We start from the raw sequence: 18,609 nt of genomic DNA on the forward strand, positions 1-18,609 counted from the left end.
TTTCTTGCAGTGGCTACAGCTTTTTGTATTCAGAAAAGCATCCAGCTTGATCATCAGTTCATCGAAGGTTATTTCCAGTCTGGATCTTATCTTCCACTGGTCTTTTGTCCCTTTCATCCTCAACACACGGGAAGGTTCCATCCATCCTTTTGTAAATATCCCCACAGCCTACAACGCTACCCCAGCCTGCACTTCTTTCGGAAAGCAGTGAAACTGCTCCAGCTTACGTATCAGTTCTTCCTGGAAATACTCTTTAGCCTTCCCAGGAAACCCTGCGTTCCCACCTGATTGTATGTTTTGTACTTCTGTCTTTCTCAATAGATTTTGCACTTCTCAAAAGATCTGAATATTCTTTGTGCAATCTCAGTGCCTAGTTTAGTGCCTGATGCATTCGTTATAAAATGAATAAACTTTTTTCCTTTGGCCTCCTTTAAAAAACACATGTCCCAAGTACATTTAAAATAACTTAGGGGCGCCCGGGTGGCTCAGTGGGTTGGGCGTCCGACTTCGGCTCAGGTCATGATCTCACGGCTTGTGGGTTCGAGCCCCGCGTCGGGCTCTGCGCTGACGGCCCAGAGCCTGGAGCCTGCTTCGGGTTCTGTGTCTCCCTCTCTCTCTGCCCCTCCCCCGCTCATGCTCTCTCTCCTTCAAAAATAAACAAACATTAAAAAAAAAACTTTAAAAAAAGTTTTAATTTAAAAAAAAAAACTTTTTAACTTTTAAAAAAAGTTTTATTTTAAATAAATAAAATAAAATAACTTAGTGTTGGTGCACCTGAGTAGCTTAGTTGGGTAAGTGTATGGCTCTTGATTTCAGCTCAGGTCATGATCTCACAGTTTGTGAGATCAAGCCCCGTGTTGGGCTCTGCACTGACAGCGTAGAGCCTGCTTGGGATTCTCTCTTCCCCTCCCCTGCCCTCACAGTCTCTGCCTCTCAAAATAAATAAGTAAAAACTTTAAAAAACAATAAAACAAAACAACTTAGTGTTGTCATCAGAAGTTTTTTAGGGGCACCTGGGGTGGCTTAGTCGGTTAAGTGTCCAACTTCAGCTCGGGTCATGATTTCACAGTTTGTGGCTTCGAGCCCCGCGTCGGGCTGTGTGCTGACAGCTCAGAGCCTGGAGCCGGCTTCGGAGTCTGTGTCTCCCTCTCTCTCTCTGCCCCTCCCCCACTTGCTCTCTGTCTCTCTCTCACTCAAAAAAATGAGTAAACACTAAAAAAATAATAAAATAAGTTTTTTAGTGATATATGATGCATAAGGCATCCTATAATTATTCACCAGGCTGACTGTGTGCTAATAAATCATCGAATGGATTTGTGATATTTCACAGTCAAGCTTGAATTTAACCTAGAGTTGGGGAATTTGATTTTCTTCACCCATGTTTTGAGTTTGTTATAACACTTCTTTGGCTCTGTGATCTAACTGAATGGCTTTATATAGTTAAGTTGCTAAGTTACTAGGAAACCTCATAACTTTATTTATTTAGAGTAGTACTTCTTGACCTCTTTTGGGTCTTAGAGCTCTTTGAAAGTTTGATGAAAGCTTTAAACTTTTCCCCTCACAAAAGAGACACACCCACAAGTTTTAGTAAAATACTAAGGATGTTCATAAATGACAACCCCCATCAGCCCCCACCTCACAAAAGCCATTTTTGGATGCCGTAGGAGTAGAGATTGCAAGTTAAGAACCCATGTTTGAGAGTACATAGTAGTCAGCACTTCGGCTTAAGCAAACTGGTGGTGATTGATTGCTGTTGTGTTGGGCATCAGGAACACGAAATTCCTGCATCTGAGGAACCCACCGTCCACCCTGACTGCCGTCGTCTGTTCACCTTCCCAACAAATTGTAAGTCCTGTTACGTTAGGTCTAAAGGTGACCATCTTTTGCAGAAAAATTCCTAACAGTTCAAGCATTAAGAACAAGTAGCTTTGCAGATTTCCTAAAAATGTCGCAAAAAATCTGAAACAGAAGGTAATTTTTAGGAGATACACAGACTCAATCTAGCTAAAACTTTTCTGTCAGTTTTTGATGATCCTAGCTGGCCAGTCATATTTTCCTAAACTCGGTTACTGAGTCCATTTATGTGGATTCAATTATAACTATTTTCTGAAATGTTGGTAACTTTTTCTGGAGTGAATTTTTTCTTCAGTTCTTAAAAAGTTGGAACGTTATAAGAAACTCAAATAGGCAAAACAGTCACGATGAACTATTTTTATCCTGCCTTTAAAACATTTTTTTATATATATGGACAATTCTAATAGTGTTTAATGTGTCCTACTTTTTTACTTCTCATCTTACAGTAAGTGTCATTCCTGTTACAGTTTTTTACATTTCTACCTTTTTTTATAATCTTTTTTTTCTTTTTTTTCGATGTTTAGTTATTTTGAGAGACAGAGACAGTGTAAGTGGGGGAGGGGCAGAGACAGAGAGAGAGGGAGAGAAAGAATCCCAAGCAGGCTCCAGTGCAGAGCCTGATGTGGGGCTCAAGCCCACGAACCGTGGGATCACGACCTGAGCCGAAATCAAGAGTTGGACGCTTAACTGACTGAGCCACCCAGGTGCCCCTACATTTCTACTTTTGGTTTGCCCTTATTGTATTGAATGGTTCTACCAGAATTTCGTAAACATTTCCATGTAATGCTATGATGGTTAAGTTCTACCTGCAATGACCAGCTTTTCCATTTGAGTCCCACAAATATTGCATCCCAAGAAACCCCTCAGCCTCCCAGCCACAGTACTTATCTCTCTTGTTCAATATTGTATTCTTCCTATCTAGCATACCATCTAGAATGTAAGCTACCCAGTAATTATTAAAGGAATGAAGTTTTCACTTACAAGTAATGCTATAATGAGGACCTTTGTACAAAACAGTTTTCTTAAATTCTTTATTTTTAGGTAATTTCAGATGTACAGAAAAGTTGCAAGAATAGTTCAGACAAATACCAAATCTCTTCCCTTAGATTCTCCAAATGTGAAAATCTTACTGTATTTGCTTTTTCTTTCCTTTTGCTGTTTCTCTTTCTGTGTATGTGTTTTTCTGAACTGCTTTAAGAGCAAGTTGTGGACATGCTGCTTTACCTGTAACTACTTCATTGTGTATTATCTAAAAAAATAAATTACCATATATAACCAGAATACAGTTACCAAAAATCAGGAAATTAACGTTGAGTCAGCACTAATATCTAGTAAACAACTCACATTCGTATTTTGCCAGTTGTGCCAGTAATGTGTCTTAAAACACAAGAAGATCTTTGTTTTTTCAATGTTTGTTTATTTTTTGAGAGAGAGAGACAGAGTGTGATTCGGGAGGGGCGGAGAGAGAAAGAGACACAGAATCTGGAGCAGGCTCCAGGCTCTGAGCTGTCAGCACAGAGCCCGACGCGGGGCTCGAAGCCACAAACGGAGAGATTATGACCCGAGATGAAGTCAGACGCTTAACCGACTGAGCCACCCAGGTGCCCCTAGCACGAGAAAATCTTAAATCATGCATTGCATTCAGTTACTGTGTTTCTTTAGTCTTATTAAACTGGGGACAATATGCGTCCCTCGTAGTACTTTAGTACATTGATTGTTTTGAAGAGTGTAGCTGTTTGCTTTGTAGATGTTTTGTCTCACATTTCCTCCTGATTAGATTCAGATGACGCACTTGGGGCGAGAATACCACAGAAGTGATATTGAGTTCTCCTTTGTGCATGATATGAACACACATGTTGTTTATTGATCCTACTACCGCTGGTATTAACTTTGATAATTTTATTAAGGTGGTATAGGTCAGGATTCTCCATTGCATAGTTAGTATTTTATTCCTCATGGTAAATGAGGGGTTTGAGACTGTACAGATACCCTGTTTTTTTTCTCAAACCTTTGTCCACTAGTGTCCATTGATGATTTTTGCATGGATCTGTTATGATTCTCAAATAACTGTGTGATTTCTTCTACATTTATTAGTTGCCTTCCTTTTTTCCATATGTTAACTCCCTTATCAGTGACCATGAGAAACCTGGCTCTTGTTATTTAACAAGATCGTTAACTGCTCAAACCTGTAGTGAAAACACAGTGGTTTCAAAATTGCTAGCCCACGTTTCTGAACAGAAAAGGCCTACTAATTTGAGTTCCATGTTTGTTTAGAGTTCTTGTCTTTAACCTGAAGGTATGTAGTCCGAATACTGTGCTCAGAAGTTATTTAGATTAGGTAGGTCTTTTTATACAGCCTCTTCAGTGTAGTTACATTATTCATTTGAAATTCCGTTTGTTTTGCTTGTTTTCAATATTAGTGTTGTTCCTCTCATCCTTGTGGATTTTTTTTTTTAAGTACATGAGATAATAGCGTATCATCAATCATTGATTTCAAAAGTCAGGACTATACAGTAATTTCTCTTCAGAATAATGTCATTCCCTTCTGTTGTAATTCTCTCTCTCTGACAAGTGAGCTTGGTCTCAGGGCTCTGTTGAGGTGAATAATTCTCACCTCTGTCATAGTCTTCCACTGTGTCCTTCCGGACTCTAGTTGGTTTCCCTACCACCTAATTCCAACCTCTTTCTCATTTCTGCAAATCTCTCAAAATCTCAAGTTTTCTGATACCTGTCCCCAGAGTTCTTACTCCCTTTTCTTTAACCATCATCTGGGATAGGATTTTAGGAACGAAGCGAAGAAAAACCATATCCTCACTCTACCATCTTCTAAGAGAAATCTTGTCTGATTGACACATTCTCATTTTCCAGTATTTAGCATAGTGCTTGGCACACTGAAGCTCCCTGGTAAACGTTTCTAGAATAGATCTAAGAATGATCATGGCTGTGCTACTCCAGAAAGATTGTGTTCTGATGTGTATCAAAGCCTTGCAAAAATTCAACAGAACAGCCTTTAATAATCTCAACTAAACACGCTCTGCCCCAATTATTTTTTTTCCAAAACAGGATTTCATAATGAACCATATGCTGCCCCACACCCATTAGCAGTCCGTCCTCATTTGCCCCTCACCCTCCTTCTGGTTGCTTTACTCTGTCTGTGGTTGTGCCTGTTTGGGACATTTCATACAAATAGAATCACGTAATATATGGCCTTCTGTGTCTGGCTTTTTCCATTTAATACAACATTCTTCAAGGTTCATCCATGTTGTAGATTGTATCGGGACTTCATTCCTCTCTATGGCCGTATGATATAGCATCATTTTGTTTATCATCTATGACTTGATGGACGTTTGAGTTGCTTTCAGTTTGGGGCCATTTTGAATACCTGCTGCTGTGAGCATTTGTGTACAGGGTGTTATGTGGACTTGTTTCCAGTTCTCTTGTGTATGTGTTTCGGAATGGAATTGGTCTATTATGTGGCATACTAGAATATTATGAACAACTTTATGCCCCCAAAAAGTAAGGCAGTTTAGATGAAATGGACAAATTCTGAGAAAGACACAAATTATCAAAACTGACTCAAAAAAAGGGAGAAAACTTAAATAGACTTAAGCCAGCAGTGTAAATGAATCATTAATGTAAAGATTTCCCCAGAAAAAAAGACTAGGCCCAGATGGCTTTAGCAGCGAATTCTGTCAGATACTTAAAGAAGTTAATCTTCAGCCATCTCTTCCAGAAGATAGAGGAAACACAACTCACTGTAGAAAACCAGTATTACCTTGATACTAAAGCTGGACAGAGAGACCACACAAAATTATAAACCTATATATTCCTTATGAAAATATACACAAAAACACTCAGCAAATTTTGGCAAATCAAATCCAGTAACATAGAGAAAAGATCATACACCACCATCAAGGGGGATTTAGCCCGGGAATGCAAGGTTGGTTTAATAATAAGTGCACATTAAATAATGCAATATACCATAGCAACAGGAGAAAGGGCCAAATCCACACTGTCATCTCAGTGGATATGAAAAAAGCATTTGACAGAATCCAACAACCAGTTCATGATAAAAACCTGGAATAGAAAGGAACTTCCTCGCCTGGAAAAGAACATTAAAATCCTACAGCTAACACCATACTTAATGGTGAAAGACTGAATGCTTTTCCCCCTAATATCAAGAACAAAGCAAGCTCTTGCCGACTTCCATTTAACATGATGCTAGACATCATAGCCAGCTTAACAAGGGGGAAAAATTAAAAACATTCAGTTTGAAAGGAGAGAAGTTAAACTGTCTTTATTTGCATTATTCTGTGTATGTAAAAATCCCAAGGGATTTTTATTTAGGACTAAGAAATGAATTGAGTGTTGTTGCAGAATACAAGATCAATCTACAAAAATCAGTTGCATTTGTATATTCTATCAGTGAATGGACCAAAAATGATATTACAGAAATAATTTTATTCATAGTAGCTTCAAGAATAAAATACTTGGGAATAAATCTAACAAAAGAAGTGTAAGACTTCTACAGTGAGAACTGCAATTTGCTGAGAGAAATAAAGTCTAAATAAACGGAGATGCTCCAGCTTCATGGTTTTTGGAAGATTGTTTTTTGTTTTTCTGTGTGTGTGTGTGTGTGTGTGTGTGTGTGTGTTTGGTTTGGTTTGGTTTTTGGTGTAGTTGGTTTTTTGGGGTTTTTTTTTGGAGAGAGAAAGCATATGAGCTGGGAAGGAGCAGAGAGAGGGGGAGAGAGAATCCCAACATTGGGTTCGAGCTCATGAACTGTGAGGTCGTGACCTGAGCTGAAATCAAGAGAAATCAAGAAATCTATTGAGCCACCTAGGTGCACCAAGACTCAGTATTTTTTAAATGACAGTATTCTCTAGGGTCACCTGGGTGGCTCATTCGATTAAAGCATCTGACTCTTGGCTTCGGCTCAGGTCATGATCTCATGGTTTGTGAGTTCGAGCCCCAGATCGGGCTCTGTGCTGACAGCGCTGAGCCTGCTTGGGATCATCTCTCTTCGTGTCTCTCTGCCCCTACCCCACTCGCTCGTGCACGTGCTCGCTTACTCTCTCTAAATAAAGAAAGAACTTTAAAAAATTGACAGTATCAAAAAAAAAAGATGACAGTATTCTCTAAATTGATCTGTAGACCCAATATAATTGTAGTCAGAACTCTAGTAATTTTTTTTGCAGTAATTGATAAACTCATTGTCTGACGTATGTATGGAAGGGACCCAGAATAGTCAAAACAAATTTGAAAAAGAATGAAGTTGGAGGACTTAAATACCTGATTTCAGAGCTTACTGCAAAGCTGTGCAATAAAGCCTGGATGCTGCTAGCATAAGGGCAAACAGTAGATTAACGGAACAGAATTGAGGGGCCGGAAACAAACCTTTAAATTTATATTCTGTTGACTTTTGACAAAGGTACCAAAGCAGTTCAGTAGCGAAAAGATACTCTTCACCAAATGGTTCTGAGACAATTGGATATCCGTATTCATGAAGATGAATTTAGATCCTTCCCAACACCATGCACAGAAATTAAGTAGAGGGGATCAAAGGCCTAAATGTAAGAAATAAAACTTCTAGAAAACAGGAGAAAATCTTTATGACTTTGGCGTAAGTTTGTAGATACAGGGCAAAGAGTTTGTAGATATAGCACCAAAAACACAATTCATAGAAGAAGAGCAAATGATAAATTGGAATTTATCAAAAGCAAAATCTTCTGTACTTTGAGAGATGTTTTCAGAAAATGAAAAGTCAAGCCACAGACTTGGAGAAAACATTTGCAAATCCTGTATCTGATAAAGAAGCATCTAGAGCATATGAAGAACCCTCACAATTAAGTATTAAAAATATAAACAACCTCATTTTGTAAAAGGGCAAAAGATGTTAATGTATATTATGCCAAAGAACATATAGAAATGACTAACGAGCACATGAAAAGATGCTCAACATTTTTACTCATTAGAGAAATGCAAATTAAAACCATACTGTTTTTTTTTTTTTTAACGTTTATTTATTTTTGAGACAGAGAGAGACAGAGCATGAACGGGGGAGGGTCAGAGAGAGGGAGACACAGAATCTGAAACAGGCTCCAGGCCCTGAGCTGTCAGCACAGAGCCTGACGCGGGGCTCGAACCCACGGACCGCGAGATCATGACCTGAGCCGAAGTCGGCCGCCCAACCGACTGAGCCAGCCAGGCGCCCCAAAACCATACTGTTTTGTACTCATTCAATGGCTATCATCAGAAAACCCAAAAATCACCAGTGCTCGCAAGGATGTGGAGAAACTGGAAACCTCATCCATTGCTGGTGGGAATGTACAATCATACAGCCACTTTGGAAAACAGGGCGGCGGTGTCTTTATGAAGATTTTTAGGTTTTTTTTTAAGTTTATTTCTTTCTTTTGTAAGAGAGAGCAAGCCGGGGGGGGGGCAGAGAGGGAAGAGAGAGAATCCCAAGCGGGCCCTGCGCTGTCTGGAGTCCTCTTCCAGCCCAGGTTAACTTTGCTGCTGACCTTGACTGGGACTTTCCGTGTATACACATGGGATTTCAGGAGAGTGACACTGAATGACCTGCCTGAAAGTGGCAGTGGAGAGGGAGGAAAAGCCTGTTTTAAGCCTTTGACCTCGAGATAAGGGGTCTTCTGGAAACGGAGGGTTTCGCCTTCTGAACTTTGAAAGGGAGGTAGTGTCCATAGTTAAAATCAGGGTAGATAAGGTGAGACGTCGGGCAAGAAAAGATTGAAAGTACATTGAAATGTCTTAGTAGTAGAAGAGAAAGGAGAGAAGACATTTACCTTTCTAAATAGAATCTGTTACAGGTGTCAAAGTGTGACTCTGCCCAACGTAGGACCCAGCACTGCATCAGAGGCTCAGTGATAGAGTGATCAGATAGGCTTAGAACTGCGAAAATAACGGAACCATGATTATCCGTGTAGACGTAGTTGTACTTAGGGACGGCAGCAATAAAGGAGGAATGGTATATATTTTTGAGAAGGGCAGAAACGGGAGTAAATGCTCCCCTTTTGATTAGCAATGAGAAAGATATGTTTACCGGATTCACTGAGACCTGTAACACTTTTGTGCAGTAGTATAGGGGGCGGGAAGAGTAGAGTCAATACTGAAATAGAGAGGTCTAATTTCCTCCCAGTTCTGTGATGTGCGAAAGCAACATTTCCTTAGAGTTAAAATGAGAAAAGAGTTGAATTCTAGGTGTTCTTAGTATCAACCAGAAGAAGGCTTGAAAATAGTCTTTTAGAAGGGCCAAACTGAATTTTTTAAGAGTCTTCTTGAGCTTAATGATGTATTTTATCACCAAAAAGTTACCTTTTACATTAAGATCTTTGTTCCAATGGTTTGAAATATTTGTTTTGATTGGTCTGGTTCTTCTATAATGTATCAAGTTTTTTATACCTCACAGAAGTATTATCCTGAAAATTTATAGATGCTTTTTGAGTCCTCTATCCTGAGAAAATACCACTTAGGTCCTGCTTTATACATATATATGGTTGGTTATCTACTAGAACATAGTAAGTTTCAGTAAATTAAGTTCCAGCTAGTGTAGGCAGCCTGTGTTTGTGATATGTGGCATTGCTGATAACTGAAATAAAAGGGCCTGTTCTCTCTTGCCTCTCTAAATAGCATCAGAATTACAGCTCACTGGGGACGGCTGGCATCTTCTACTTTGTGGAAGGTTTTCTATCCTGTGACTGCCTTATGAGTCATTTCTACTTTAGGCAAAGAGACTTAACATTCTTTTCATCACACTTGCCTTTGTGACTCAACAAGCCTGACTTCTAGACGTATTTCAGACTTGTGCTACCCAATACGGCAGGCCCTAGCCACCGGTGGCTTTTAAGCACATAAAGTGTAGCTAGTTCAAATTGAGATGTGTTATAAGTATAAAATACCATTTTCAAAGAGTTAGTATGAAGAAACATCAGTACTTTTTTGATACTGGTTTCATGTTAAAAGGATAATATTTGTGGATATATTGGGTTAAATGGAATATAATATTGAAAATAATTTAACCTATTTCTTCCTGATATTTTCAGTTGGACCCCTAGAAAGTTTTAAATTACATATTTATTGTGTTTCTGTTGGACAGCATTGATTAAGTAATTCCAGTGAGTGTGTTTCAGTGATGATATTTGTAATGTCAATCACTCGTTTGTATACAAATGTTTGTTGTTCTCCTTATAACAAAAAGAAATTTGGCATCTTGATTTTTTAAGGTCTCTCAACTAACAGTTTCCTAGAGCTTCATTTTTCATGCTTTTATGAGATTCATAATATATTTGTATGTTATTGTTTCATGAATAAGAAAATATTTACCACAATAGGCTTTTGGAGAGCTGGTTTTTGTTGCAGAAGAACTACTTAGACTTTTCGGTGCAAAGAAAGCATCTAGACATAGGCTCTTAGTTATTTTCATACTATTTTCACATGTTATTATTGACACTTAGAAGAATATGTAACTTTTAGTTCTTCTTGCCTTCATTGTGTTGTTTTGATTTTTCTTTTTTTTTCTTTTAATTGTTTAATGTTCATTTCTTTTTGAGAGAGAGAGAGAGAGAGACAGAACACAAGTTGGGGAGGGGCAGAGAGAGGGGGACACAGAATCCGAAGCAAGCTCCAAGCTTTGAGCTGTCAGCATAGAGCCCAGTGCGGGGCTCGAACCCACGAACCACGAGATCATGACCTGAGCCGAAGTCGGTTGCTTAACCGACTGAGCTACCCAGGTGCCACGGTTTTGATTTTTCTATAGAGACAACTCTATCCAAGTAGCTTTTTTGCTCATATGTTTCTTCCCCAGACCAGTTGTATTCCATAGTCAGAGCTGCTGTGGTTCTTTATGTTCTGAATAAGAAATTGGACATGGAAATCTGTGTTCTCTGTTTCTTTCACGGCCGCTTTATTGCTCTTGCCTCTTAAACCGGGGTCCGTGGTTTTGGTTCTAAAGTGTTTGTTTTTGTGGTTAGTTTCCATAGAGACGCAAAACGAGGTTAATAAAGAAGGACACAGAGGTTCCTGGATGGGAGATTAGCTTGTTCACAGTTGCGTCCAGAGCACCGTTCTTCCAGAAGCAGCCAACCGAAGGGCACTTTCTCCTCTGGTTCTCTCTGCAGGCACCACAGACAGCACCTCCAACAACACTGCCACCGTGATCTCCACCGCGCCGCCAGCTTCCTCCGCAGTCACGTCCCCCTCGCTGAGCCCCTCCCCGTCCGCCTCGGCCTCCGCCTCCGAGGCATCCGGCGCCAGCGAGACCAGCACAACGCAGACCACCTCCACTCTGTCCTCTCCTCTCGGCACCAGCCAGGTGATGGTGACGGCGTCAGGGTTGCAAACGGCGGCGGCCGCTGCCCTCCAAGGGGCCGCGCAGCTGCCGGCCAACGCCAGTCTCGCCGCCATGGCCGCCGCCGCGGGACTGAGCCCAGGCCTGATGGCGCCCTCGCAGTTCGCAGCTGGGTAAGGAGCGTTCGCACCTCGGTCGCCTCTGAGAGACCGCTAGAAGGCAGTGCTCCCCGGAGTCGCTCGTAGGGGAGACCGTCTCCATCCGAGATGCATAAAGCAAAAGAAACCCTCTTTAGAGCCATCAGCTCTTTGGAATGGGAGGCTCTGGGGGGGTGCGAGGGCCTTCCTGCGGCCGGACTCCGCTTTCTTAACGCTCGGGGAGGGCGGCCATCCTCCCGTCATTTCCAGGTGAGGACACGGAAACCAGGCCACCAGAGCTGATCTGCCCCAGCGGTGGGGCCCGGACGGAAGCCCACAATTCCTGGCTCACTCTTCTGCATTCTCCACCTGAGCTCTCTCAGCTGTCTGCTTTCTGATTTTCAAACACGGGCAAGATGCAGAGTAATAAGATCCCCAGTTTTTTGTATTATCGAACAGGAAGGATTCCTTTTTCAATATGTGCCTTTCTCTGGCATCTTTTCGTTTTGTTTTGGAGGGAAAAAAAGAATGAGGTAATTCATTTTTTGTTTTTAATTTTTTTTAATGTGTATTTATTTTTGAGAGAGAGAGACAGACAGGACGCGAGCAGGGGAGGGGCAGAGAGAGAGGGAGACACAGAATCCGAAGCAGGCTCCAGGCCCTGAGCTGTCAGCACAGAGCCGGACATGAGGCTCAAACTCACAAACCATGAGATCATGACCTGAGCCGAAGTCGGGCGCTTAACCTACTGAGCCACCCAGGCGCCCCAAGAATGAGGTAATTCGAAGAAAAGTCAGCATGACTCTGCAGGTTTTAGGTTTTGTGTGGATCATATCCTCGTTTCGCTTTGTACAAGTAAGCGTCAAAGAAGGCAGTAACCAAAGCTTATTCTCAGAAGGAGAATAACAGATATTTCCATGTACTTCCCCAGCTGCATTTTCCTTTTTCTTATTCCTTTGGGTGTATTGTCAAAATGACAGATGTGCCTACATTGTAACAAAGTGACTGCTCTTTTGGACTTTCAGAGGTGCCTTACTCAGTCTCAATCCAGGGACCCTGGGCGGTGCTCTCAGCCCGGCTCTCATGAGCAACAGTACACTGGCAACTATTCAAGGTCAGTAGAATTTTGCCCCTTACTTAGACCTTTGGGTTTGTTTGTTTGTTTGTTTGTTTGTTTGTTTGTTTGTTTGTTTTTAATGAGGGACGTTTGCTTTGCTAGAGGTAAAGGTGATGGGGAAAGGTGGTTGAATTGACCATGCTAACTTGAGGACCAAGAAAATGTCCTTGTGAAAAAAAGGACTTCTACAAGTCCTTCTACTTTCTACAAGAAGTATAGGTGTTAATTTGTAAGAACAGCAAATATGCTTAGTTTGGAATATTACAAAAAAACAAATAAAATAACAGGAATTGTTATGCTGATATTTATCTTCTTATGTGAATAGACTTCGAGGCAGAATTTCCCCCTGATAAATTCATCTAAGTAGTCATCCAAGACCCATCCCCAGGTAAACACCACCAAGATAAATTCCCCAGTCCCCAGCCCCACCCCCACCCCCACGTATGAGAGCCACATAGGAGAAGGTCCTATAAGGATTATCCTTGGAGCACATTATATAGACTTCAAGAGTACTTTTAATTGTTAGGTTCTGCCCTTTGTATATCCCCATCAGTTCAGAATGTATATTCTCTTGGATTGTCTCTTTTCCAAGCCCATTGGGTCTCTTTTGGCCTTCGCGTGCTATCCAGTCTAAAATGGGTCTAAATCCATTCATTCTGTATGTGAAGGGTTTGCCTTATTTAGCTTCTGAGCTTTATATGCTAAGATGCTATGTTACCTGACTCAGGAAAACAATTTGAGACATCACTATATAAATCAGAGAGAGAGAGAGAGAGTGTGTGTGTGTGTGTGTGTGTGTGTGTGTCTTAAAATTTGAATGGTTCATACTTATATGAGAGCTCTTGGGGCCAAAAGTAAGCTCTTAGCCAACCTCAGTTAAGATTAGTGTTTCATGGATGATATCTCTGCAGTATACTATAGAGAATATGACTTACAGACAAACCTAAGACATGACTTAGATTAGATTACACTTCTGGGTTTCCTGGACCCAGTTTCAACGTGCCCCGCAACACCAAGCAAGCCTTGCAGGCCAGCAGGGTATCTGAGACTTTAACTTAACTCTGACACTGTCTACCTAGAGATAGCATCAGATTCCACAGGGTAAGGGCTCAGTCCAACAAAACCGTTCCTCCCTCCCCTTCAGACACCAGTGGTAAGCCCAGGCTATTATTACCTATGCTTCTGACCAGCTACAGATTGGCGGTTCCAACAACCTTTTCCTTAGATTGATTCTGTTACTTGGCTAGAGCGGCTCACAGAACTCAGGGAAACACACTTACCAGTTCATTAAAGGATATGATAAAGTATGCAAATCAACAGCCAGATAAAGAGATACATAGGATGAGGTCCCAAACAGAGGAGTTTCTGTCCTCAGTGGAGTTTGAGGTCTGGCTCAGTGGCGCATAGAAGTATTCTGGTTCTCCAGGAGTGGAGGCTCTCCAGACAAGACCCCAAAGCTGTCCCCCTGGGTTTTTATGGAAGCTTCATGACACAGTCATGATTGACTAAGAAGTCATTGGCCGTTGGCTGATTCAAACTCCATGTCCCCCTCCCATCATGTGAGGTTGGGGGTGGGACTAAAAGTTCCAACCCTCAGATCACACGGTTGGTCCTAGGGGCAACCCATCCCCGCCCTTGGGTGGCATCCAAAAGTCACCTTCACTGATATCAAGACCCGTTTCATGGTTTTGGCTCTGAAGTGTTTTCAGGAACTGTGGATGTAGACCAGATATATCTGAGAAATACCAATTTGGTCATTTAGATGGCTGAATACATATTTCTTCTAAATATATTATATATTTCTAAATACTCTTTGTATATATATTAGAATGGTTTCTTCTAATATATCATTAGAATGATTACCTTACATTATATTGACTTTCTCCTTGATGAAATCATATGTAAAATTGATGGTTAGAGCCGTAAACCTTTTGGTATACAAGGATTTCTTTTGGGCATAAGATTTGTGATAAATCACTTTTGCTCTTACATGAGGAAACCTCTGGGCTTTAGTGATGCTACAAAGGCAAATGCCTTCCCCAGGGCACAGCTGAGTATAAAACAAGTACTGTCTGGGAATATCTAGAACTATTCTATGTCCCTGAACCTAGAATCTCAGAAAACTGAAAGCTGCACCAAATCTCACCGATCTGTGCTCTTTGTATGATCATGTCCAAGTCAGTCCCTCTAGCTTTCGTTATATATGAAATCAGCCAAAAGTTTTTAATCTAGATTTATTGGAATTTTACTTTTTCTTATTTTTTTTTTCTTTTAGAGAGAGTGTGAGCAGGGGAGAGGGACAGAGAGAGACAGAGAGAGAGAATCTTAAGCAGGCTCTGTGCCCAGCTCGGAGCCCGACGTTGGGGCTCTATCACATGACCCTGGGATCATGACCTGAGCTGAAATCAAGAGTTGGGTGCTCAGCCCACTGAGCCACTCAGGTGCCCCCCCCCCCACAATTTAAAAAATATTTATTAAGTAATGTCTACACCCAAAGTGGGGCTCTAGCTCAACCCCAAGATCAAAAGTCATATGCTCTTCTGACTATGCCAACTGGGTGCCCCAGATATCAACCAAATAATGCCATTAGAAACCCCCTCAAACCTACATGTGAAAATGTAGTTATATGGGTGGGAGGATATTGGAAGGGTTGCCAGATAACAGAAAAAGATACTAAATGAGAGTGCCAGTTATTTAAAAGTAAAGTCCATTAATGCCTTCTGTGGAAGAGTAATTCAGGTGCTGTAATGGAACAGCATTAAAAGAGCAATTCTCATGCATGGAAGCAAGTCCCAACCTTAGATAACCCCCTGAGGCCACCGCGTCCGTACATCTCTACTGCCCTCCTCATTCTCCTTTGTGTAAGTCCTAGGAATCAAATGTGATGCCTCAGCAAGTGAAAAATTAACTTCACCTTACACCGTATTTGGTAATATGTAATTATTTTAGAACTAAGGTCATCTTGAAAGGTGGTTCTTATCTTGTCCGTCGTACCAAAATGCTCAAATTTATCAATAATGCCAGTGAGTTTGATAAAAGCTAATTCTATTTTAACGCCCCCATCACCGTAGCTAGTCTGTCTTCTGAGTGGAAGAGGGTTACAATCGGCAACCTTCATTAAAAACAAAACGACCAGATTTAAAAATACTTGCAGGAAGATGGAATAGAGTTGAGGTTCTGAGATGGCAGCGTAGCTCTGATTCATTAGACAGTTCTTAACTCTCCCCTCTCCCCTGTCCTGCTTGTGCTCGTTAAATTAGTTAGAATTTCAGCCTATTTAGGTGCTTTCAAAATCATAAGGAAACTTCGTTTGCTGACAGGATGGCAGTATGTGAAGAACACAAGTCAATTAAGGGCTGCACCGTTTCCACCTGGGCTGTACGAAGCCTCAGCACCCTTGATGTGTTACTTGGCTTCTCTAGAATGGTTTTAACATTCTCTTTTCTGCCTGTTTGGGGGGGGTTTTGTCTGTAGCTCTCGCTTCTGGTGGCTCTCTTCCAATAACGTCACTGGATGCGACTGGGAACCTGGTATTTGCCAATGCGGGAGGAGCCCCCAACATCGTGACTGCCCCCCTGTTCCTGAACCCTCAGAACCTCTCTCTGCTCACCAGCAACCCAGTGAGCTTGGTCTCCGCCGCCGCAGCCTCCGCAGGGAACTCTGGGCCTGTAGCCAGCCTCCACGCCACCTCCGCGTCCGCCGAGTCCATCCAGAACTCTCTCTTCACGGTGGCCTCTGCCAGCGGGGCCGCCTCCACCACCACCACCGCCTCCAAGGCACAGTGAGCGGGGCCGCGCGGGGCCTGCCACCAGCCTTTGCCACCTGCCGCGCGAGTGGCCTGCCAGCCAGGCCGAGACTGAACAATGTGATTGGCTTCCTCTTGCCATGTTTCAACAGCAAGCAAGGGAGACAAGGGAGAAAAGGAGAAAAACGCCTACCAGAGGGAAAAAAAAAAAAAAAAAAAAAAGGATGGAGACAGGACAACATTTGCCTAATTTTGTAATAAAACACTGTCTTTTCAGGATTGCTTCATGGATTGGAGAACTTTCTAACCAAAAATTAAAAAAAAAAAAAAAAGCAGAAACAAAAAATCAAAAACAAAAACATAAGTGAAAGGACTACTTATCATTTCCAGCAGTCATGATGACAAGTTAAGGTGGGTTACCAATTCCGATATAGGAAGGGGATTTCTTGTTTGTCTAAATTTCTTTTTTTCTTAAAAAAAAAAAAAAAATCATTTTTATGGGTCTGTTGTACAGGCCAGTAAGTCATAACAAGGTGTTTATAATCGTATCAATTGTGTTGGGGGTTCCTTTCTTAACTGGTACAATTTAGGCAGGCCTGTATTACTGTATCTCTATTATTATTGTTGTTGTTGTTATTGTTTTTTATATATATATATAGTTTGGACATGTTTATCTCTTGCTCCTGGATCCTACTTCAGTGAGCTCCCACACTGTGGGGAGGGAGGGTTTGGGGGTAAGGGGAGACTTACGTTCTTAACTGCGGGGAATGTTCTTGCTGGTTTCCTTATCCTTGATGACTCTTACAGAGGTGCTAGAAAATTATTTTCTTTTGCCACTTATGCAAGAGGCTTGGTGCAGAAGCTGATGGCAGTGTGTGCAAACACTCCCGCTCCACACACGCCCCCTCCCCCATCAGGTGGTGCCTTCGGAGCACTTTTGTGTAGGAAGCGATTCCTGCTGAACTGTAGCTCTCACTCACCCCGGATCATTGAATGACCCCGAGGCCCAGATCCTGCGGTGCAACGGGGCGGCGTCTGCTGTCCGTGGAGACGGCCGCGTGTGTCGCAGGGCAGGATCTGGTTCCGAAGAGCAAAGACTACTGCAGACACCTGACTTGGTGGTTCTCCTGATTCCCTGTCTCCTGAGAAATGCTCCTACTGTTGGTGTGTGTGTTTGTTTGTTTCCATTTTGTGAAAGTTTTTCATTCAGACTTCCTTTCACTTACTTAGCAGAGAGCGAATTGACTTCTTGAAATCGGGAAGCTCCTCCCCTCTGTTGTGTTCTGAAGGAACTCCCCTAGACTGTTGCCATCGAGTCCATATCCCCCAAAGAGGTGTGATGGGAAGGGTCTGAGGCTCCCACCTTTTCCGGTGGCCGCAGACTTCCTTTTCACTGGACGACGTGTAACGTCCTCTAACCTTAAGACTCTCCTTGCTTCCCTGACTGGAGAATGCACTTACTAGCTGGGCACGGGGTCTCAGAACCTTTGAAGGACTTTGAGCAGGAACTTTGCACACACCTCAAGTGTCTCCTTGGTTTATTAGTGACGCTCCAGCTCGGTAGATCGGAACGGCAATACACGTCTCGCTATACGCTGTAGAAAGTGATTAGCTTCCGGAATTGTTTTCAGGGTGTTTCTAGACGATGCAAATGAGCCCGTCGAAAGGAAGAGTTTATGGAAGTAGATGAAGAGGAATGAGGGTAACTTGGAAATTCAATTCCCCTTTGCGTCAGCGTACTATTATGATGTTTGTCTGTCCCAAAACATTTCCCGGACGACTGGATCCCTGCGATGCGGCTCGTCTGAGCCCCCCCTCTTATTGGAGATCAGGTTCCCGTCTGGTATCTGTGGCTGCCTGCTTTTATCTCCAGTGGCCCAAGACTGCACTTTCCCCCCTTTGGAGCTAGGGTCTGAGAGAGAGTGGACAGGTCGTTTTCGTTCTGATTGCTCTGCTTGTGTCCCCGAGAGAGCTTGGAGTCTGTGTGTTTGTCTCTTCACAGTGTTGGGAAAGGCAGTGATACAGATACAGCGTGTATTTTTGTGTGTGATCGTCCAAGTGGGAGACAGGCACCTTGATATTAAATGGCCAGAAACGGATTTAGTCCCTTTGTTAATTTTTCTTTTGTTGCTTCTGTCTTCCTGTTTTATTTCACGGAGTATTTAATTATCAACCTAAATTTCCTCTTCTCACCGTTCACCTTCCCTAAAATCCCTCCAAAATCAGTGAACTGCAAGCAGGGAAACTAACAAATAATGTCCATCCACCTTTTTTTATGTGTGGTGTGTTTTTTTTTATGTTGTCGTTTTTTTGTTTGTTTGTTTTCTTTTTTTAACTAAGCTTGAACCAAAGTCGATTTTTAGCAAGCTGCTGTACTAATGGACTAGTTTATAACGTGCATTTCAGACACATTGAGGAGATAGATGCTACTGACAATTTCTTGTTTCAT

The 18,609-nt window shown here is 42.0% G+C and overlaps 1 protein-coding gene across 6 annotated transcripts in view; it reads left to right on the plus strand.

Annotated features, from left to right (window-relative positions):
* POU2F1 (POU class 2 homeobox 1) overlaps nt 1-18,382 on the plus strand; it is a 179,602-nt gene extending 161,220 nt beyond the window's left edge. For all 6 annotated transcript variants that reach the window (XM_042976643.1, XM_042976638.1, XM_042976639.1 and 3 more), the window contains 3 exons: nt 10,992-11,334; nt 12,324-12,412; nt 15,890-18,382. In XM_042976643.1, coding sequence (XP_042832577.1) covers nt 10,992-11,334; nt 12,324-12,412; nt 15,890-16,200 — 743 coding nt within the window. In that variant the 3' untranslated portion in view covers nt 16,201-18,382. The remainder of the gene's footprint in view (nt 1-10,991; nt 11,335-12,323; nt 12,413-15,889) is intronic.
* The last annotated feature ends 227 nt before the right edge of the window (nt 18,383-18,609 follow it).

The sequence above is a fragment of the Panthera tigris genome, chromosome F3 (genome assembly GCF_018350195.1).
Source record: "Panthera tigris isolate Pti1 chromosome F3, P.tigris_Pti1_mat1.1, whole genome shotgun sequence".
NCBI classification, from domain to species: Eukaryota; Metazoa; Chordata; class Mammalia; order Carnivora; family Felidae; genus Panthera; species Panthera tigris.